Source organism: Cryptomeria japonica, chromosome 2 (genome assembly GCF_030272615.1).
Source record: "Cryptomeria japonica chromosome 2, Sugi_1.0, whole genome shotgun sequence".
NCBI lineage: Eukaryota > Viridiplantae > Streptophyta > Pinopsida > Cupressales > Cupressaceae > Cryptomeria > Cryptomeria japonica.
In genome coordinates, this window is record NC_081406.1 from 167,143,345 (window position 1) to 167,167,550 (window position 24,206).

Genomic DNA, 24,206 nt, shown 5'->3' on the forward strand with positions numbered 1-24,206 from the left:
CTCCTGGACTCGGCAGAGTCCGAGTCCGAGTCCCCAGGACTCGGCGAGGGTGACTCGCATTCGGACTCGCCGAGTCCAGGCGAGTTTAGGCGATTTTAGTTTCTCTGGTCATATGGCAAGAAATAGCAGTTAAAATCAAACTCTTGCAACCCTAAAACAAGATAGGATGGTCAGACTTTGGATCAAAGAAAAACATAGATGAAAAGTCAATAAAACTACACAACAAAATGTTCCAAGCCATCTACTCTAACCACATTTGACTAGAATGCAATTGATTCATCTTTGAAGCCATAGGCACCTACATAAAGGTCTTATCAATCCTTATTTATTTGATCAGCAATCAATAGTTTCCATGGCATGTCATCCAAAGAGGATTTTTAATTCAATCCAAACAAGGACAATGTTGACAACACATGCTCTGATACCAAAATGATGACAACCCACTTCTAAAACAATGCAAGCTAACTCTGCTTGCAGGGGAGTCAGGAACTCAGAAAGGAGGACTGCAAATCATTTAGACAATCGATAAATAGACAACGAACACCAATATGCTCATTTTATTGAATGAGTATTACAATCAATCGATAGTTATTTTTATTCAGATAACACAAACCAAAAACCAATTCACCCCATCCTCTCTCAATCTTTTCTAGCTCACTTTCTTCAAGAATCGCTAACTCCCTTCTCCCGTTTTAGTTCTACCCGATTCTTCTCCTTCTAGAATTGACGTCTCTCCATTCCAAGAGTCTATCTCTCCTTCAAGAATCGATGACACCTTTCCTTTGTTTCCGTTCTATCTGATGACAAAAGCTACAACAATCCGTTTTGCCAGGCGAGTACCTCTTCCAACCTAATCGGTCTCCTCTTCTCTGTGATTTTGATTTTCCTTTCTTTTTGGCTTGATTGCTTCCCACCAAGCGATGTACTTCCTCTTCAAAGGACTAACTACCCCAATCGACCCCGCCCTCCTTCATAATGTCTCCTCTCTGCCTTCAAACCCCTCTACTCTTCCTTTTCTTCCTGTCTGCAGTTATTGTTCATTGTTGCGCATCATTTGTCCATTGCCCTTAACTGCCACTAACAAAATCTAGAAAAAGGTAATAATTGGAGCTTGAGGGATCCAAGATCCTCCTCCACCAATCTTTCCCAAGGAGATTCCCCAAACATCAGTGACATTAATGAGGGAAAACTTCCAATAGCAAACCAAGAATTGATCACAGAACAAAAACATAACTAAGCAAACAAGTGAACCGATGCTCCTGCATCAAACAACCAAAGTAGAGTTCAGTGTGGGGAATGTAGGTTGTCTTGTTGGTTGCATAGGGCACAAACTGCAGCAATAGTGCATTCCCCAAAGTGTGTGGTCATCAATACCAGTTGGTCATTGTAGGTTGTGAAGTAGCCAAAGCTGTAAATGATGTTCAATTTACATTCAATATGCAAGTTCTATTCTATTAACTATTTTATTATTTCCTTAATGTATATATCTAACTATCTTCTTGTTTGTGGCAGGTGAGAGGAGCATTTAATGTTTTCTATGTCCTATCTCACGAATGCCCCTCAATATAAATATGTAACAAATGAGGCACGGTCAAGCAATGCCTTGATCGGTCATGACCGATCAAGACATTACTTGATCGTGGCTCTTTGTTTATACTAACCAAATGTATGTTCCACGTTAATGCCAATCGGTGGGAGTAGTATTACAACCGATGTCTATCGGTGTTGTCTTAATGCTAACAGCTGATGGTTATCGGTGTGTTAGACTTAACAGCCGATAACTATCAGTGTACACTAACACACCGATAACTATCGGTGATCTTCATTATATTGCCACCCGATATCATATGCAACCCGATAATATATGCAGCCCGATATATTATATGCAACCCGTTATTTAATCAGTGTTTTCATTAATCATTTATTTAATATTATTTATGTTAATCGATATATATATAAATACAAGATTTAATAGATCGATGAACATAACCAAAATATATAGTATGATTATCAATAGGTTGTTTATATGCAAATGTGGAATGGTTATTAAAGAGGAATTAATTGCTTGAAGGTTTTATCATAGTTTTCGATATGATAAATGATTGAATGAGAGACTTCATTTTATCTCTCATTCAATCATTTATCTTACCGAAGCTATCATGCGTTAACAAAAGCAAGTGGCCTTAAATAGAGATCTAAAGAGCTAATTAGATCACTATGTTTTTTTCAATTTGCTAGTGATCATTAATTGTTATTGCACTTGATTTGTTAGTAACAACATAGATAGTTGGGGTCCTTTAATCTCAATTTTCTATGAAATGCGAAGAAATTGAGAAAGTTGAGTTTCTTCTTTGCATGGAGATCAAAAGAGATAGATTGAACAAAAAACCTTGGGTCAATTAGAAGTATTCTAACTTAATTGTTCAATGGTTTAATTTTATGGTTTTTAGCTCAATGTGTTATTTGACACAAAATATGTTTTTTACATGAGTTTCCAATTGAATTTTATATACTACAGTCAACATCATGCCACAAATTGACCAAGCAATGAGAATCCTAAGACGAGATATATGTCCATGTTAGAGAAGTTTCATTGCATTGTGATATAAAGGGTCTTCATATAATATTTTTTGCATATCTATGCATTTGACACTAAGAGAGAAAATCTATGCAAAATTATGTATAGAGAAGGACTTGAGGTTGTGGAATGAATTGCATATGTAATAGTAGGAAGTCTACCAATGTGTATGTTCTTACCTAATTTTGTGGTGCAATTAGTAGGATATGTAATAATTGGAGATCTACCAATTATACAAGTTGTAGTTGTTGTCTCAATTATAGATGCAAAATAAATGATAATTACTTAAAATTATTTTGGAGAAGTGTTTGGCTTTGGTGATTGTGTTTTATCAAGTTAAAGTTGGATACAATTATGTTTATCAGTGACAATGTGTCATTAACTTGGTTGGGCATCATGTATTTCATGCATTGTCATGATGGATGATGAGGGTTTTCATTGAGATGGGTATCTCCTTGTTTGTTGTTGAAAAATCTTTGATGGAGTCCACGAGCACAATGGAGTTTAATAGTTCTAGCATTGTTGTGGGGTTCTTAGTCCAAGGCAGTTCACTAATTGTTGGCTTTTATTTACTCTTGTAAGCTATATGAAAAGTGGGAGAATGTTGGTATTAAGTACATGCACCTTGTGATTTCTAATATTTTGATTATTATTTAATTTACATTAATTGTGTGCTTGCATGGGTAGGGGCACCCCACTTGAAGTGACATTGTGTCACTCACTGGGGATGGCGGACCAAGGCGGCAACGGGGGCGGTGTTGATAATAACATGTATTGATCTCAAATCAATATATAGACAATATTTATCACTCCTTACTATTCAAACACATTAGGGTTTGGAGGAAGAAGAATGATAGGTCCGCCTGAAACCATCCCCGCACTAAGCCCAAGAGCGGACACTTGCCCTCTTAGCCCCAATGGTAGGCAACATGGACATCCACTTAGGGTGGTCTACCTAGTGGGGTGCTTGTACCTGCTTTCCCTATCTATGCCTTATCCCCTAAAATCAATAATCAATCATTGTAGAGTTGGTGAGGAGATCGTAATAGGGAACCTCTTAATCGTTAAATCTAAGCCCAAGAGCGAATCTTTGCTCTCTTGGGCCCAGTGGCTAGAAAAATGGATATCCACTTGGGGTGGCCTACTTAGATGGCGATCTCATACTTACCCCTCTTCTTTACACCTCCTTCCTTCCCTACATGACAAGAGTTTACAAACAGATTCATTAATAGACATGCATTTTTATATCCAATCATATATATATATATAAGAGATAAATGTTGACAAATAATGCATAGGCTAAATATATACCACGAGCAATTATTAAGATTATTAGATGCTTGCTATAACAAATCTGAAATGGTTAGAGGTCTGCTGCTCTCACACGTCTGATATGGGTGTATCTTCTCGATCGATTGTTGTAATTACTTGTATTTGTTGATCTCAGTTATCTTTGTCTGATTAGATGATTGGTGTAGATGTCAATTCTATGGATGCTCTTCTCCAAATGATTGCTTGTTCTTTTTCAATGTTGATCGCTTGATATGATTCGTCGTTGTGATATGACACAGAATTATTGTTGCAAGTTATGGATATTCAATATTTGATGCTATAGCAGACTTCCCTGTGTATGAGATATTATTTCTAAGTCTGAAATTCCATATCTGGACTGGTTCATCACTAAAAAAATTTCTGAGTTTGACATGTATAAATCTGCTCCAAAAGGTCATATAATCTCAGTCTGAAGTCTCCCACAAGGTCTGAGTCACTTTTAGTCTATCCCAGCTCCAATGAATTGATTAAAACTTCAAGGTGTGTCTTAAGAATATTGGAATAAAGTTTATGTCTGCTGCTTTTCTATAATCAGAGCTTGTAGAACTGCTGTTTATGATTCAAGCAAATGAAGGTCAGAACGCTAATATATCCTGCTGATTGTGAAGTTACTTATTTAACAATGTTGGATTGTATCTGCATTTCGAATGGGATATCTATTAAAATATTATTCCTCTATGAAAAAAGGAAATGAACCCTACTAACCTCTTATTTATACCAATACACACACCCTTTCATTGGTTGGTTGCATCTCCTCAAATGGGTCGACTCAGGGAGGAAATAATTTTACTTAATTTTGATATTTGCCTCCAAATGGGGCGCCTATCTCATTAGGTCAGCCAGTAAAGAATTTAATTTAAATTCCTAGAAAGTCAGCCCAAAAATGATTCTTGTTTTATTTTGTTTGAGTGCCTAGGTCAGGGAGATCGGCCTTATTGTGTCTACTCACTGGTTGAAATATTCTAACCTAGGTCATCCTTCTTATTATTTATTTCAATGCTTATGTTTCCCTATTTAATGTTGCAACCTAGAACAATTAGTGAAATGCCTCTATTTAATTTTCATTTCAGTCTGCCTTTCCCAAAATTGCTTGTCCTCAAGCAATGTAGGTTTCTATTTCTCAAACTGAATCATTAAGGTCCCAAATCAATCTTTGGAGATTTGTATTCCAAATTTTATACGATATCATAGATATCTCCTTACAAATTAAAGTGAGGGTGAGCTTATCATATATTAAGATGAGGATTAGAAGTGTGACACATATCTATGACCTCAATTGTGAAAGGATAATGCCAACTATACATTATAAAATGGAGACCTTGTGATGTTAGGAACTAGTTTACTGAATCTCGTTGTTTGTATGGTATTCGTACCCTAGCACAAGTTTTCGAGAGGGGGTAAAATACTATGAATTTGATGGTTTAATATTTGTAAGCAAGCTTGACATCATGACGGATTACTATGTTCAATCATGCTCTGTACACTTTTTGAATATGGTTTTAGTGATGTTCCACAATGTATGATATGCGGCTTGTGAAATGATAAGTACTGTGTGGAGTCAAAGAGTTTTAAATATAACTCATGACAATAGAAGTGACTCTGAGGAAACCCCAAATGTTTACATGCTATTCATGATAGGTATACAGATATGTCTACATTTCTTGCTTTATAAGTTGTTAGATGATTAAGCCTAAGTCAATAGTTAACTGATCTTATGAAAATTGGTTAGATAAATTTCTCAAAAGTGTATAGGGGCTGCATCATTTATGAAAGAATTTTGATCCTAATAGATCTAGAAGACACTGTTAACTCATGACTATAGCAGTGATTCTGAGGAAACCCCAAATGTTTACATGCTATTCATGATAGGTATACAGATATGGCTACATTTCTTGCTTTATAGGTTGTTAGATGATTAAGCCTAAGTCAATAGTTAAGTGATCTTATGAAAATTGGTGAGATAAATTTCTCAAAAGTGTATAGGGGCTGCATCATTTATGAAAGAATTTTGATCCTAATAGATCTAGAAGACACTGTGTAAACTTAAATTGATTTCAATGACCGTCTATATAAAGAATGTTTGTTACTTATTAAATTTCATGCTGAAGTCAAGGACATGACTGAATTACTATCCAACTTGGAGATTGTGATGTCTAGCTATGAAGAAGAGGTCCAAATTGCATTAGGAACCTCATGCTACAAGAGTTTGGAAATGCCCAATAGCTTCTCTGTATGCATGATGCTCTAGATGACAAGAAACTCTATAAGCTTACCAAGTTATGTATTTGAACTTTGGGTAATAAGGTTTTAATAAGGTGGATTTCAAAAGAGGACTACTAAGTCTTGTGTTGTAAACTTATCTTGGTATGTTCTAGCGGATGGTACTCTTATTATATTTTGTTCCTCACATGATTTTATGGTTGACGTATGGCTTCCTTGCTATTGTTTGTCATGAATGTATTGTGAACAGTTCAACACTTTTTCTTTCACATTTTATAGGAAATACTCATCAAGTTCTTACATCATCACTCTATAGTGTTTGAGCATCTGTATTCTCACACATTCTTCCTTCCTATCCCATGGCATACAACTTATAGATTTTTATTGCATTGTTATGTTCAATAATCCTTATGTTGTTTTTACTAGTGTCTTATCAATTTTATTTGTAGACAGAACTGTCTTGATAATCTCAAACATGCACCCCATGCAAGAATATAGCCTCTGAAACATTTATAAGTACTTATAAAACACTCAAGGAATAAACTTGTCTGGAGACACATCAAACATGAAGTGTATACATTAGGAAGGCACATACACCCATAAAGTAACCAAGCTGAAAACACATTAGACATGAATAAAATACGTAAAGCATGAAGTATTCACATGACTGTGCATAAGGCATGAATCATACACACGAATACATGTAAGGCATAAAAAATGAAGGATACAAATGAATACACATAAGACATGAATCATATACATGTAATGTATAAAGCATGAAGTATACACATGAATACACTTAGGCATAAAGCACATACATGAATACACGTAGTGCATGAAGTGTACACATTAATTCACTTAAAGCATGTAGCATACACATGAATACAAGTAGAGCATAAAGCATGACGTATACACTTGAACTCAGTCAAGGCATGAAGCATACACATGAATACATGTAGCACATAAAGCATGAAGTATACACATAAGGCATGAAGCATAAATACATGTAAGGCATGACACCATATAAATACACACTGGGCATGAAGCAAACATTTGAAAAGCACACACATAAAAGTAGTGTTGGCCTATTTGATTTGATTTTTGGACTGAGTTTATAGATCCCTTGGACCTTCAATTATTTTTGAATAGAATGCATCTATTGTTTTAGCTTTACCCTATAGGCTGCTAGGATCAAAGCTCTAATACAAATTGTAATGTCCCCTTCTGGATTTACCCTAGATTTTTCCCTAGAATCATAGTATTGAATAAGGATACACAATAACAAGAAACATGCATTTATACTTCAAGAAAGAAGAAGGATTAGATATTTGTGAACAATATGCTACTCATCTGGTTTAACTCTTACAGGTCTTGACATTGCTATGGAGAGGGAGAGCATCATCAATGGATTTACCTCCAACCACAGACCTAGCGGTCCTCAACACACCTTCCTTCTAAAAGTGGTCCTACCCTTCATGAGGGTGCAGACCAAGGACTAAGACTTGTTGCCATCTGGTGTTTAGAATCTACACAACTCTAGTTGGTCACACACTATAAGTACCACCTAACTAGCATGACCATCTGACTAGGAAGTGTATTTGATTCATGTGAATTGATGGTTGCATGCAAAGCATTGTGCCACCTTGCCAAAGTTTAAAAGTTGCAAGCATGATTAACATTCTATTAGTATTCACAACCCTTACTCAACTTGCACAAACACTTGAGCCCAACTGACTCACTAGTTTACTAATCGACAAGACAAGCCAACTGCTTAATGTCTACCGACACTAATGGTCATCAATGACCTTTTGAAAGATCCTTATCTAGTATGGTAACAATTATACTTTCAGGCAATCACTGACAGGTTTCCCATTCTGCTGAACAAGACTTAACACTAACCCAACATTTCAAGAGCACTAACAGACTGAAAAATAGTTGATTACTTATTGTCTGATCCATTAAATGTTGTTTATCATTATGCTGACCTGGTCCATTGTTCATTAATGATGATATATTAATTTATTTTAGAAGACATTTAATCCACCTTACAGGGATACGTGACAATGCTTACACACAATGAACCCATATATTATTTCCATTCAGGTATGCAGATTGTTCCAGTCTTGTCCAATATTACAAAAGAACACTGGGTTTTAGACTAAAGCTCGACCCATTCATGACAATGATACAGTGATTTGAGTACACACTATGTATGTTCCCAAACAAAGCCAACTATTGCACACCTACAAACTACATCCTATGAGAAGAGTTAATGTTTTTTTGTCACGTGTATAACATTACTTCAACCAGGAGTGGTTTTCCATTATCAATTATGTATAGATCATCTACAAAGCCAAATGTGCAAGTACAAGATGATATAAGCTTGTACAAAGGAGGGGAAGAAATAAATGATTGAAGGCATGCTTATCTATGTCAAAGGATGATGCTTACTGGCACAAACACTATTTCAACATGCTTGCAAGTGAAGAGTCAATAGTCAAGCTACATAAACTGCCAAAGAAAAATATTGTACAATGTGAATAATTATATAGTTTGTCTAGACGAATATTGTATGATGTGAATAATTATATAGTTTGTCTATAGCTTAGTGTCTAGGATTAGTTTTAGATCTTCCAGAGCTTCCCTTTATAATTTGAAGAGAAATTTTTCTTCACATTCTATTCAAGTTTGAGTTATTTCAAAAGAATCAAATTAAAACGTTAACCATTTAAATAAAATTAACTAAAATTGAACAACTGCACTTCAAATACATAACAACAGAACTCTTATATAAATAAAACCATGTAATTAAGAATCTCATCTTGTAGACATGTTTCGTATGTCACTTCATGGTGCAGGTATTAAAACTCTAATCTAATTGGGAAATCTTTTCTTTGCAGATTATCATTTGGCTATTAACTGTGGAGGACAAGAACTAAAATCCTCTGTCCATGGACTTCCTTTTGACAGTGATTTTGAGGAACTGGGTGACTCAACATTCTATCTGAGTCCTGAAAAAAATTGGGGTGTTAGTAATATAGGTTATTTTATGGAACATTATACAGAATACAAGCCTGAGTTTGAGACCCCACATATAGTTAAGGGCAACAGCCCACCTAACTCCATTGATCCACAACTGTATAACTCAGCACGTACTTCTCCTTCCTCTCTGAGATACTATGGCTTGGATCTCCAAAATGGCCTATACAATGTAACACTCCACTTTGCAGAGATACAGTTTCCAGCTACCCAAAATTCAAACAGAGTCCGGATATTTGATGTCTATATTCAGGTATATTCTTCTTCTTTAGTAGTTTGTTTCAGTGTTTAAGCATCTTCACCAAGATTGCAATCTGATTTCAGTGTCTTAAATCACTACAAAAAAATGTCTTAAATCACTGCAAAAAAGATAAAAAATTTGGTCAAATTTCATATTATTCTAACAGTTATGCTTGATCAAATTGATAAAAAACTGTGCAGGGCAAAAATATGTTGAAAGATTTTAATCTAAAGGAGGAAATTGTAGAAAAAAATCTTCTTGTTGTCAAGAACTTCACTATCAATGTCACAAATAATATCCTAGAGATACACTTTTTTTGGGCCGGTAAAGGAACATGTTGCGAGTCACAAGAAGAAATCTATGGACCTTTGATATCAGCTATAATAGTTGATCCTGGTAAGGAAATTTTTTGTGTAAAAATTCTTTATTGTTTCCAAGAATGCCAAGGAAATAGCTTGCTCTTTTGTAATCATGTAGTAATTACTTAAATATGGTGTTCTAATAAATTTATTGTTATCTCTCCTCCTTCTGTCGGTATCTGATATTACTGAATATCTATCTGGCAGAATTCAAGTACTATATTCCCAAGAACAGTAAAACTATTAAAATGGCTATAATAATTGGAGTACTGGTGAGTCTGGGCCTTTTTCTATGTATTTCTCTAATCTTTATCAAGAAGACAAAAACGTGGGATAACATATTCTACTTTGCTAGGCGGGACAAAGGTGAGTAATTTTTAAAATTGATGCTATCTAATTTCATTAATGTTTTTTACTTTGTGATATGCAACTCATTTGTTGAATTCTTACTGTCTGTGGTTGGAAACTTAGCCAAATCAAAGAAAACGACAGGCAATCATTTCAACCTAATGTTGATGAAAATTGCAACAAAAAACTTTGATCCTAAAAATAAGATTGGAGAGGGTGGATTTGGTGCAGTTTACAAGGTATATTTGATGTGCATCCTAAAATTTCAGTTGGGTTTACATGATCAATAAAATCATTAAACACGTGCATAACATTTATACTGATTCTTCTTGCTACATCATTGCTTGCTACACCATTGCTGTAAGTCTATGACAGAGGATCTCTACTGTGCAGGGCATACTACCAGGTGGAAGAAAAGTAGCAATAAAGCAATTTTCACACTCGTCCAAACAAGGGAATCGCGAATTTCTGACTGAAGTAAGCATAATATCTGCAGTGCAACATCCAAATCTTGTTAAACTTTATGGTTGTTGTGTAGAAGGAGGAGAGCTTCTCCTAGTATACGAATACATGGAAAATGGCAACCTTGCTCAAGCATTATTTGGTAAAGCTATCCTATACCTATTATGACCAGTTCCACTGTACAGAAAATCTATTATTCATTTTCTATGAACTACTAGGTCATGTCAATTTATTTATTTTATTCTAATTCTATTTCTCAGATCCTTTTGAGGCTAGGGTCAAGCTAGATTGGCCCACCCGGTACAGAATTTGTCTAGGAATTGCACGAGGGATTGCATATCTTCATGAGGAGTCACTTGTAAAAATTGTGCATAGAGACATCAAATCTACAAATATTCTTCTAGATAAACATTTAAATCCCAAAGTGGCAGATTTTGGTTTGGCTAGGCTCGTTGATGAGGAAAGTACTCATGTCAGCACAAGAGTTGCTGGAACCATGTAAGCTGAAAAAGAACCATATTTGGTGATTTATTTATACTAAAAATATTACTTTCCATTCTGCTAACTTTTTTCATCGTAAATCTTCAGTGGTTATCTGGCTCCAGAATATGCTTTGAAGGGGCATCTCTCAGACAAGTCAGATGTTTACAGCTTTGGAGTAGTTGTGCTTGAAGTTGTGAGTGGCAGAACTCACACAGACATGAGCTTGGAAGAAGAAAAAAATTATCTTCTTGAATGGGTAAAATTCCATATTCAAACCATATTTTTATATAATATAGTGGAATTTATTTGAAAGCAGTTTAATTATATCATTTAATATTTGGCTCGGTAACACAGGCATGGCAATTATATGAGGAAGAGAAGACTCTTAAGTTGGTAGATGTGAACCTGTTGCAATCAGGATACAATGAAGAAGAGGTGGTAAGAATGATTCATGTGGGGCTATTGTGCACCCATGAGAATCCTTGTGCAAGACCTTGTATGTCTGCAATTCTTGAAATGATGGAGGGTAGAGCGCCAACACCTGCCCCACGGTCTCAACCAGTGCATCTCAACCAGTGCCAAAATTGGGAGCTGGACACTGGAGGGCACCATGATCAGGCACAATCTTCAGCAACAAGCCAGAGCTCAGACTCCAACTACAAAGGATCTTGGAAGGACATCCCTTAAGTGTTGAAAAGAAAAGCTTCAAAGTTAAATAAGAAATGTGGCTTCTGCCAGTACTGTAATGTCCTTTTACTTTGAAAGAAATTGACCAACACTCAGCAAACACCCCTCATATATCTACCGTAGAATCTTAAGGGGAACAAAAGAGATTAAATGTTTTTCTCAAATAAGACAAGCTACATCAGCCACACTGGAAGACAAAAGATACTAGAAGACAGAATAAAGGGATACATATTTTATCAAATAATATTAAGAAATAATCGATTGGTTTTGAAGGGGCAGCAATTTCATAAAGCATGCAAAAGAAAATTAATTAAGAGTTCCCTTACAGCGATTAATAAAGGTAACTCCAAGGTAGCGATTATTTGTGAAAAGGTGTATCCCTTGCAAAAGCAATAGTCTTAATGAAAGGGTGTGACCCCTTCTCATTTGATGATATAAGAGTAAGAACAAATCCCATGGGAAAGGACACTGAAGGATCAAGTGGAAATCGAATAAGAATTCTGATTCTGAGTTTTATTATGAAAAAGTGCAGTCATCTATAATATTTTGAAAGGTGATTAGTATGCAATATGGTTAAATTTATGTCTATAAATCTATTAACTAGCTTTAATTTATTTATTGAATTAAATTACCAGTTCATCAAGAAATATTAGAAAAAAATTATTTGATTTCCAACAAGCAATCATATCTGGAATCGATGTGGATTGTGTTATAGTGAGATGCAGCAGTACCAGTTCCCTCATCAAGTATGCCAACCCCAAGCTGGATGTGCCATGCTTGTGAACCAAGGGGCCAAATGACTCGGAACCTTATTCTGTGCCATTGGGCTTGATTGAGGAGAGTCTCCCAACGCCCTTTCATACTTTCCAATCAAATTCCTAATATGGCTGGCTGTTGGAAATAAGCTATGAAATGGATCCAAATGCATTTAGGATATTGTTTTCAATAGGAGATTATTTACTTGATGTTAATTAATTACAATCTTCTCTAAGTTTAATTACAATTATGTAATTTAATTATAGAATAATCTTTATAAATAAGTTGTGTTGTTGGAATTGTTATTTTTGGGCAAAAATCAGGTATATCCCGAAAGGGGGCATTACAAGTACAAATCATAGTTACGACTAATATATGCGACACTTTACTAACTGGTGTTAGGTCTCGGAGACAACTGAGAGGGGGGGGTGAATCAGTTGTCCAATAAATTCAAACCAAAATCAACTTAACCAAAACTTAGTGCTTAATACCTGTAAACCAAACTTTAACCCAGTAGATAGTTTATCAGTTAATTGCAGTACCGGTAAAGATTAATGCATGAAGCAGAAAGACAATAACATCCACAACACATAATACCAATATTTGTACGTGGAAACCCTGTAAAGGGAAAAACCACGGTGGGAAACCTTACCCACAATCAGATGATACTACTGCAGATAGTATGTGTGCACAATAGGGGGTCTGCACATGCAGAAAGGCCAAGCGCCTAGAGCTCACTGCTCAATCACAAAATGAGAGTCACATTGACTACAATTGGATGATTAAATCCAATGATAATGTACTGCTCAAAATAGCATCTTCATATGCTGGATTCAGTACCGGTTTAGCTCTGATATGCCTTCTTCAAACTTTCCTTCAATCTTGAATGATGTCTGCTTATATAGCTCTGCTTATATTCGCATATACCAAATTACAATCCTTTTCCCAATTGCATATCAATCTCACAAATGAGATCTTACATTTATACCATAACCTAAGACCAATTGAGTAGGTCGGCTCACTAAAAGATATTACAATAAAATCAATTACAAATAAAACAATATCCGATGCATGATGTCGGCTCAATGCATTTACAATATTAACAAATCGTCTCCATAACGTGTCGTGCGGATCTGGAATAGATATGCCTGCCGGTGTATATCCTGGACCTATTTGCCGGTAACAACAAATATGCAAACCTGAATATACCAATGAACAAATTACCAAGACAAAGTGTCCAAACGATGTCTTCAACATAACCAAGTAGTTTTCAAGTGATTCCAAGTGCCGGTGAACAATATAATCTGCCGGTGAACCAAATACCGGTGATTGTGCATAAGTCACTTGCTTGCCGGTGAACATAACCAAATCTCCAAATGCTGATAAGTGATGACAAGTGTTGACAAGTGTTGACATCAATGACAAAACCATATCAACATATCCAAAATACCAACAATCTCCCCCTTTGGCATTGATGGCAACACAAGATGGAAAAACCATCAAAGTGCCAAAACAGAAATGCCAAAAACCAAAAACCAACAATCTCCCAAAGAGATCATTATCAGATACAAAGAGTAATCAATCTCTCCAACAATCTCTCCTCAAAGTAAAAGTCTCTCCCCCAAAGAATCATGTTTTTTCCATGTGTTTTTCCATATCAATCTCTCCCCCTTTGACATCAAATGCCAAAACAATATAAAAACCAGATTCAAATACAAAATACCAACTACTCCCGGTGAGAAGTAGCTCTCCTCATCAAAGCCGGAATAAAAGATTTCTCTGTTAATTCTGTCGGTTGATGACAAACATCAACTGTCTAAGTCTCTACCGATGGGGGTATAACCCCAAGCTGATCTCTAAGATATTAAAAAGTCTCCTTAGGCAAAGGCTTAGTAAAAATATCTGCAATCTGCTCTTTAGTATTCACATAAACCAATTTCACTTCTTTTGCTTCAACATTTTCTTTTAGAAAATTTAATTTGATAGAAACATGTTTAGTTTTTGAATGTAGTACTGGATTCTTAGATATATCAATTGTTGTTGTATTATCACAATAAATAGTTATAGGTTCCTTGCATTTTACCTTTATGTCCTTCAACATTTCTTAAGCCATAATACCTGTGTGCAATTAGTTGCTGCTACAACATATTCTGATTCTGCTGTTGATAAAGATGTGCAACTTTGTTTCTTGCTCAACCAAGAAATTAATCTACTACCAAGAAAAAATGCTCCTCTGATGGTGTTTTTTCTGTCATCTACATCTCTTGCCCAATTTGCATCTGTGTATGCATATAATTCAAAGTTTTCATCTCTAGGATACCATAAGCCAAGATTTGTGGTGCCTTGTAAGTACCGGAAAATCCTTTAAACTGCTGATTCATGATTTTCTTTAGGATTACTCTAAAATCTTGAAACAATACATACTGCATTCATAATATCAAGTCTTGTTTGTGTCAAATACAGTAAACCTCCTATCATAGACTTGTATCTAGTCGAATTAACAGGTGTTGATTCATCCCTTAGTGATAATTTGTCAGTTGTAGTCATAGGTGTGCTTATCGGTTTAGAGTTTTCCATGTCAAATTTCTTTAGTAACTCCTTCAAATACTTAGATTGACTCAAGAATATACCTTTATCAGTTTGTAAAATCTGCAATCCTAAAAAGAATTTTATCTCCCCAATCATAGACATTTCAAATTCTTGCTGCATTTCATTAGAAAAGTCTTTACATAATCCATCTTCTCCTCCAAATATTATATCATCAACAAAAACTTCTATAACTAAGATGTCATCATTAGTCACTTTATAGTATAAGTTGTTGTCAGCATTACCTTTAGAAAAACCAATCTTCAAAAGATATTTATCCAATCTAGCATACCAAGCTCTTGGAGCTTGCTTCAACCCATACAAAGCTTTCCTTAACCTGTAAACCATATCTTTGTCATTTGTCAAAGAAAATCCATCAGGTTGTTCAATATAAACTTCTTCTTCAAGATCTCCATTCAGAAATGCACATTTAATATCCATCTGATATACTTTATAGTTCTTGTGTGCTACAAAAGCCAAGAATAATATGACTGGTTCAATTCTAGCTACCGATGCAAAGGTTTAATTATAGTGAATTCCTTCTTTCTGTGAATATCCCTTACACACTAGTCTTGCTTTATTTTTGATTACCTTACCATCTTCATTAAGTTTGTTTCTGAATACCCATTTAGTTCCAATTACATTTTTGTCTTTAGGTCGGGGAACTAATGTCCATGTGTTATTCTTTTCAATTTGTTCCAATTCATCTTCCATAGCTTTAATCCAAAATTTATCTTCACATGCTTCATTAACTGATGCTGGTTCAATTTGAGAAATAAGACATACCTCTTCATTTGTCAGTCTTCCTCTAGTCATAACTCCTTGATACTTGTTCCCAATTATCTGATCTTCAAATTGGTTCAATCTTACATACCAGGGTGTCTTTGTTTGCTATTGTTCCTCAGTTACTGTAGAATTTTCAGATGATGTCGGTGTAACTGGGTCATCATTTTGTACTGGTGTATTCATTGTAGGTTCATTTGTCAGTATTTTTGTTGCCGGTTCAGAGTCCAAATACCTTGAATTTCCTCTAAATTGTTCATCAATCTTCACATTTGTACTTTCAACAATTTTCTGCAATCTCTAGTTAAAACATCTATATGCCTTGCTCTTAGATGAATAACCAAGAAATATTCCTTCATCACTTCTAGGATAAAATTTGTCAATATACTCATATCTTCTAATATAGCATTTACTTCCAAATATTCTGAAATATTTAAGAGGAGTAATACCAAACCATAATTCATGAGGGGTCTTACCGGTTTCACCTTTGATGTGAACTTTATTGAATGTGTAAACCGTTGTACTTACTACTTCTCTCCAATATACATGAGGTAAATTTGCTTTTGATAACATACTTCTAGCTGCATCTAAGATAGTTCTGTTTTTCCTTTCTACAACTCCATTCTGCTGGGGTGTCCGAGGTGCTGAGAACTGTCTTCTGATTCCATTCACTTCACAGAATGTATTAAATTCCTTAGATGTGAATTCACCTCCTTGATCTGATCTCAGACATTTGATTTTCTTACCGGTTTCACTCTTCACCATCACCTTAAATAGCTTGAATTTCCCAAGTGCTTCTGATTTCTCCCTAAGAAAAGTAACCCGACACATTCTAGAATAATCATCAATGATTAGCATAAAGTACCTATCTCCTTGTAAGCTTCTAGTTCTAGCTGGACCACATAAATCAGTATGAATCAATTCAAGAACATTATTGGATTTTTCTGGAATACTCTTAAAAGATGCTCTAACTTGCTTTCCAAATTAACATTCCTTACATACCGGATTGTGAGGTTTGACAATCTTAGGTAAATCTCTTACTGCCTTAGTTGTACTGATTTTCACAATGCAATCAAAATTTACATGACAAAGTCTCTTATGCCATAACCAACTTTCATCAATATGTGCAATCAAGCATGTCTTTTCACTGTTATTCAAATGAAAGATATTACCTCTAGTCTGATTACCGGTTGCAATTTCCAAACCAGTTTTGTTCATGATTTTGCATTTACCATTCTTGAATTGTAATTGAAATCCTTTTTCAACTAATTGACTAACACTCAAAAGATTATGCTTCAAACCTTCAACATAGTAAACATTATCAGTATTGTGCTTACCATCCAAAGATATAGTGCCTTTTCCTTTGATCAAACAAGCTTTATCATTTCCAAATCTCACTAGACCTCCATTGTATTCCTGAAAAGTTAAGAATTTTCTTTTATCACTAGTCATATGGTGTGAACATCCTGAATCAATAATCCATTCATCCTTATTTTCAATTCTAGCTGCCAAGGCCTGTTCTACCGGTTTAACAGCAGGTGCCGGTTGATCTTCTGTTATAGCAACAAAAACCCATCCATTGTTTGTCGGATCCTCATCAGAATCATCAGTGACTCCTTCATTAGCAAGGTAACAAGATTTGTCTCTATTCTTCTTGAATTTGTATCTGTGGTATTTAGGGTTAGGTTTGTATGTTCTAGATTCTTCTTTCAACCTTACATGTCTATCAGGACACCTAGATGCCATATGACCAATCTTATTGCAGTTAAAACATTTAAAGGGTGCTTTACCTTCATACTTACTTCCAATTGGACCTTTAGGCATTTTCCTTGCAAATGGTGCTTCAAGTTCTTCAAGTTCTTCATTTTCTCTCCTGCTTTCTTCAAGTTCTCTTGTATAAAAGGCTTTCCAATCAGATTTGTCAAATGATGATGATGCAGATGATGTTGATGCCTTGAAAGCTAAATCTGTCTTTATAGTAGCAACAGGACCAAATTCCTCAATTTCAAAAGCTGAAAGTTTTCCAACCAAAGTGTCTCTAGTTACTGATGTATTAGGCATTGTTCTCAATTCATTTATAGAAATTACTTTCATTTTATATGCCGGTGGCAATGCTCTTAAAACTTTTGAAACAATTTCATCTTCACTTATGGTTCCTCCACAACATTGTATACCTAAAACAATTTCATTTACTCTTTCCATAAAAGCAGAAATCCTTTCATCTTCTTCCATTTTCAGATTTTCATACCTAACCCGAAAGGATTCAAGTTTTGCAATTTTGACCATGGTATCACCTTCATTCAATGTTTCCAATTTGTCCCAAATAGCTTTAGCAGTAGACCTATCTGATAATCCCATGATTTGCTGATCTCACAATGCGCTCAAAAGTGCTTCTCTTGCTTTGCAATCATTTTCCTCATTTTTGGTTAGATTTGGTGGATTAGGTTGACCTTGAGTAGGAACAGTATAACCATTCTTTGTAATCTCCCATGTGTCTTTTCCAATGCAATTCAAGTGAGTCTCCATCCTGATCTTCCATATGCCATAGTTGGTTCCATCAAGTTTAGGATTGTCCTTCCTGAAATAGTTAGAAGACATTGGATCTCCTCAAGCTGTTAAACTTCTGCAAAAAGAGGATTAGGCTCTGATACCAATTGTTAGGTCCCGGAGACAACTGAGAGGGGGGTGGGAAGGTGAATCAGTTGTCCAATAAATTAAAACCAAAATCAACTTAACCAACACTTAGCGCTTAATACCAGTAAACCAAATTTTAAGCCGGTAGATAGTTTATCAGTTAATTGCAGTACCAGTAAAGATTAATGCATAAAGCAGAAAGACAATAACATCCACAACACATAACACCAATATTTGTATGTGGAAACCCTGTAAGAGGAAAAACCAGAGTGGGAAACCTTACCCACAATCAGATGATACTACTGCAAATAGTATGTGTGTACAATAGAGGGTCTGCACATGCCAAGCGCCTAGAGCTCACTGCTCAATCACAAAATGAGAGTCACACTGACTACAATTGGATGATTAAATTTAATGATAATGTACTGCTCAAAATAGCATCTTCAAATGCCGGATTCAGTACCGGTTTAGCTCTGATATGCCTTCTTCAAACCTTCCTTCAATCTTAAATGATGTCTGCGTGTATAGCTCTGCTTATATTCGCATATACCGAATTACAATCCTTTTCCCAATTGCATATCAATCTCACAAATGAGATCTTACATTTATACCATAACCTAAGACCAATTGAGTAGGTCGGCTCACTAAAAGATATTACAATAAAATCAATTACAAATAAAACAATATCCGATGCATGATGTCGGCTCAATGCATTTACAATAATAACAAATCATCTCCATAATGTGTCGTGCGGATCTGGAATAGATATGTTTGTCGATGTATATCCTGGACCTATTTGCCGGTAACAACAAATATGCAAACCTGAATATACCAATGAACAAATTACCAAGACAAAGTGTCCAAACGATGTCTTCGACATAACCAAGTAGTTTTCAATTGATTCCAAGTGCTGGTGAACAATATAACCTATCGGTGAACCAAATACCGGTGACTGTGCATAAGTCACTTGCTTGCTGGTGAACATAACCAAATCTCCAAATGCTGATAAGTGATGACAAGAGTTGACAAGTGTTGACATCAATGACAAAACCATATCAACATATCCAAAATACCAACAACTGGTTGGACAGATTTTCCAATACTCCCATTCATTTTTAATCTAGTTATCTACTTCTTGTTTTTGAATCAACGAAAGAGGTTGAACTTTTGTATTTTGGTAATTAGAGGAGAATATCCAATAGTTGAGCATCTTAATTTTGTGCCTCTCCAAATCTTATGTGGCAATTTCAAATCACTTCCAATTTTTTACAGTAGCTTACTTGGCAAATCCCCTATTTATAACTAAGGTTTGAGGGTCACGTCATCAAATATGATGCCATCAACATATTTTTTGTTGAGGTCTCCCCAAAAAGGTTAGACCAGTAGTTGTACACTAAATCATGTTTTATTGGTGCATTGATGTGGCATCACACGAGTTATTGCTTTTTAGATATAGGAAATACATTTCATTCAATCATGAATACTCATGACTAACACTAAAAATTTTAAAGTCACAAGCATTAGTACTATATTATTAAAAATATTAAGCATTAAAATTAACAAATGCTATCACAACTATTGGAACGTGCTCAACCACAAAGTCCTTTCCTCTAAAAGGCTCTCAACTGATAACACCTAGAACCTAATGTCATGTCCCAACCACTACACCCATCTAGCAAACTATTGATTATGTTTAATAAATTTTAACAAACTATACATATTCCTTATAAACTTGTTTTGTTGAGCTCTTTAAGCCAATTACATATATTTTGAACAACAAAGTATGGCATACCCCAATTCAACCTTCCTTTGGGTGCATCTTAAGCACAATTGTGACTCTAATCAATAATCTTCTAGATTAGAAAAAATAATTAGAGAAGATATGCCTTCCTTTGTCACACAATTATTTACAAAGCATGACAAGTTCCATATTCAACTTTCTCTTCTTTTTATCCAATCTTGAAATAAAAAATAATTCATCAAATGAGGTTTGGAGCAAGGGGACAACCATGATTGCCTATTGCAGATTGTTGAGTTTTTGTTTGTCACTGATTTCAAGAGTGTTTTGAATTGTTAGATGTTTGAGTAGCTTGCTTGCATGATTACACATTAGCTACTAAATCAACTTTTATGACAACTCAGTTTGGTTGTCATCCATGGACTTTTGGTGACTAAGATTACTATGACAAGTTCGTGTAAGAGGTTGAATGATTGGCACAATTTGCAAGTGATGTTTCCGGGTGTTCTTAGAGCAGCTGAAGAAGTGTAGAGTTGTCAGAACTTAGTGTGAATCTAAAACATTTTTTTTTTCTCTGAAAATTTTTGAAAGCTTTTATTTTAAAGTCTTTTTGAAATATGTTTGGTGTGCCTCGGTTTTTGGCAGAGTGTTGATATTCGTTTTTGGGATGCTTTCATATCATGTACAGATGGGTATTCACATGTGTTGATGTAGCAATTGATTTGAGGGACTCTTCTCTGAGCACGGTAGTAGTTAAGTGTTCTATTTTCAAATGAAAAAAATTTCAGGCAAGACTTTGTGTTGAATTTAGGCATTTTTATGTATGATTGATGCCGTTCTTTTTCCGGTCCTCATTGCTTTGTGGAAGTTGGAAAGTCTTGTGCATTCTGTTGAAAATGAAGGGTCAGTGTTTGAGTTATTAGATTTAAGAAACGTATGTCAGTTGTGTATGTGGTAAAAAAAATTGAAGTGGATGAATTCGAATGGAATACATTTTTTATTATCAATGCAGCTAAGTTCATATTCTGTAAAAAATATATTCGTGTGGCTAAGTCGATATTTAAAAAAATTGATTTTTGATAGAGTCATTTTTTAAGACTGGATAAAGAAAAGTGTTTTGGTTTTAAAAATAAATGGGAATGATTGTCGTGTCGGAATCTCTGTTCTAAGTGAAGATTTTGTGTTTTTTGTTTTCTTGCGCGAATACTCTTTTAGCACAAGAAATTAAGTTTTTAAAAAAATGCAAGGATATATTCGCCAGTTGGCCGTGTGAGTTGTGTGAGCAGTATTTTGAAGTTATACTAAAAAGAGAATGGCTAGCGGTATTAAGGAACCATGCAATAACAGTGTTTGGTGTGGAAGTAATTTTTCAGACTGTTTTGCATGATAGTGAAATATATTTCTAGTTGCTGAATATATTGGGTATTTTCTGAGTGCAATGAACTGATAATTTTCAGCGAAGAGGGAAGTGATAAGTAACTATGTAAGGTGGAATAGGTTGTGGGTGTATGCACCTAATTGTTCAATTTTCAGATAATACACAGGCTATGCTTTGAAGTTTCTTGGAGAATGCAAATTCAAAGCGATAATATGTAATGTCCCCATTTTAGCAGACATGGTTTTTGGGTGATTGGCCTATTATTCTAACCCTCGTAGGCTAATGAGTATGGATAGAGGGTCTCCCGAGGCTTGTATCGTCTGTAGAGTTCAGTGTGTTTCGATCTGGCTTTTGTTTGGTATCATTTGGACTTCATTTGCTATACTTACTATTTATAGTAAGTTTGAGATGTTAGAGATGGACCCCTACTATTTTTAATAAAGGGGTATGGTCATATGAAGCTTCATCATGTCAATTCCCAGTTCAGACAACGCTAAAAAATGTTGAGTATTAATGGAGATATTAATGTTTATTTAGTTTAAATAAACATTAATGTTTTGAGCTTATATTATTAGGTTATAATATAATTTTATATTATAACTTAAGTAAGGGTCCAAGTATCATTAAAGGGGACCATTTAATTAATTAATTGTGGCTCTTTTACCAAGGTGAAATATTAAATGACAAAGCGAAAATATTATATCATTAATGGATTTAATTCCTTATTGGAGAAAATCGAACCTTCATGGAAAATATATATAAGGCTTTTGAAAAGAAGAGAAGGGGGATTGATCATTGTTATTTTTGATGAGAAGACTTGTCTCTTGGCTTTGGAGAAGAAGCTAGGGTTTTTGCAGCTTGTCCAGAGTATCAGCATTGGAGAACGTGAAGACTTCATTGCATCAGCAATCTGAGGGTGTGAGATATTCATCTAAAGTTGCTCCTAGGGTTGGCTTCATCCAAAAGTTTACATTGTGCTGATTGGAGATTTATTTTCAGATTTATTGGCATAGCTGAGGGCATATGTATATGACAGACTGAGAACATCATACAGAGGGTTTATTTGCTGCTATAGTGTCGTGAATAGTGTGCATGAACAGTGCGCTACAGTAGTTTGAATTCTATAGAAGGGAATTTAGAAAGGTGAACAACTATATATATTTGACAAGGGCTTTGCATATGAGGAGAATCAAACCAATATATCAAGGCAGCCATTGAAATTCCAGGTCTCCTATCGATGGTCATTGTATTAGAAAATCATTACTTCATTGCATCATTTTCTATTATGATTATATCATGAAATACTTGGAGGTTGCATATGTTTAATGAAGATATAAGTTGCATATTCCACATTCATGGTGACATTCAACATTGATTAGCTTTCATGCCAACTGTTTGCTTAAATGCCTAATGACTGTATGTGTACTTTGGGATGCATGACAGGTGTTTGTCTTAATGTCTACTAGTTGTACTAGTTAATTTCAGTCATTACATGTGTGTGTAAAGGTCTAAAACAGCTAGCATATCATTTCTATAACAACTTTGCATTGTTAGAAGCTTTCCATAACTTCATTTGCAGCCTACAAACCCAAAGAAGACAAATAAAGAATTCACTACAGCTGTAGTACCCCTACTTGGTTGAACATATTAGACTCATACTTTATTATTATTTGCTTTCAGTGGATACATTACCATGATGTGGTTTTCAGACTTATATGACATTATTTCATACTTTATCTGGATATGAGATGCATAATTTATTTGCAGTATTTCAGTACTTGTGACTTATGGCATTTTATGGATTATTGCTATTTACTGACACTTTACTTTATTTATGCAATGTGGAATTATATGTTGCGTGTGTGCGAGTGTATTGGATGCAAGGGGACGATTTTCCTTCACTCATTTCGGTGAGACAGGGAACGTCGCGATTCTCCTTCATCGATTTGTATGTTGTGTCTTCTATATTGTATATATGCATGTGTGGTTCGGTGATGCAGGATTTTGCAGGTACAAGTATCGGGTAGGTACGGGGTATCGTCTCCACCTGGCTTCACAGGTCTGAGCGTGCCTTATATTTTTTGATGGAAGTGGAGGAGGTAGTAGTTGACCCTATTTTACTCAGTTACACTCTTGTGAGTGTTGTCAGTTGGTCATCCTATCAATTTGTTCGACCTTCGTATTTTGTCGTTTGATCTTTTTATGAGTCTTTGCTTTGGTTTGCTCAGTTGTGTGTGTTTAGTTGATTTAATTAATTAATTAAATTTATAGATTTATCTCATAATTGGTATTCTTGTGAATTATGTATTTTATGCATTGAGATTATAAATTTAGTTTATTAAAAGAAATTATTAAATTAAGTTGCAAGCTGCATGATGTTAGAAATATATTTTATTTAAATTTTATTGAAAAATAAATTAGATTAATTTCATTTATTGTTTCCTAGAATTTTAAATAAATAAAAGAACAAAAGAATAAATAAATAATTAAATGAATAAAGAATTAATTAGAATTAAAAGTTTTGCATTAATTTATTTATTTAGAAAATTAATTAATTAATTTGCATGAGAAAAGAAAAGAAA

General features: G+C 34.9%; 1 protein-coding gene and 1 long non-coding RNA gene across 2 annotated transcripts in view; one reads left to right on the plus strand and one right to left on the minus strand.

Annotated features, from left to right (window-relative positions):
* The window catches only part of LOC131065966 (probable LRR receptor-like serine/threonine-protein kinase At1g53420), a 95,445-nt gene extending 83,128 nt beyond the window's left edge, over nt 1-12,317 (plus strand). The window contains exons 17-24 of the mRNA XM_058000580.2: nt 9,031-9,422; nt 9,611-9,806; nt 9,977-10,135; nt 10,241-10,356; nt 10,511-10,721; nt 10,840-11,077; nt 11,168-11,318; nt 11,417-12,317. Coding sequence (XP_057856563.1) covers nt 9,031-9,422; nt 9,611-9,806; nt 9,977-10,135; nt 10,241-10,356; nt 10,511-10,721; nt 10,840-11,077; nt 11,168-11,318; nt 11,417-11,749 — 1,796 coding nt within the window. The 3' untranslated portion in view covers nt 11,750-12,317. The remainder of the gene's footprint in view (nt 1-9,030; nt 9,423-9,610; nt 9,807-9,976; nt 10,136-10,240; nt 10,357-10,510; nt 10,722-10,839; nt 11,078-11,167; nt 11,319-11,416) is intronic.
* LOC131065968 (uncharacterized) overlaps nt 9,417-24,206 on the minus strand; it is a 75,499-nt gene continuing 60,709 nt past the window's right edge. Inside the window, exon 3 of the long non-coding RNA XR_009111527.2 lies at nt 9,417-9,528. This is a non-coding gene — a long non-coding RNA (uncharacterized LOC131065968). The remainder of the gene's footprint in view (nt 9,529-24,206) is intronic.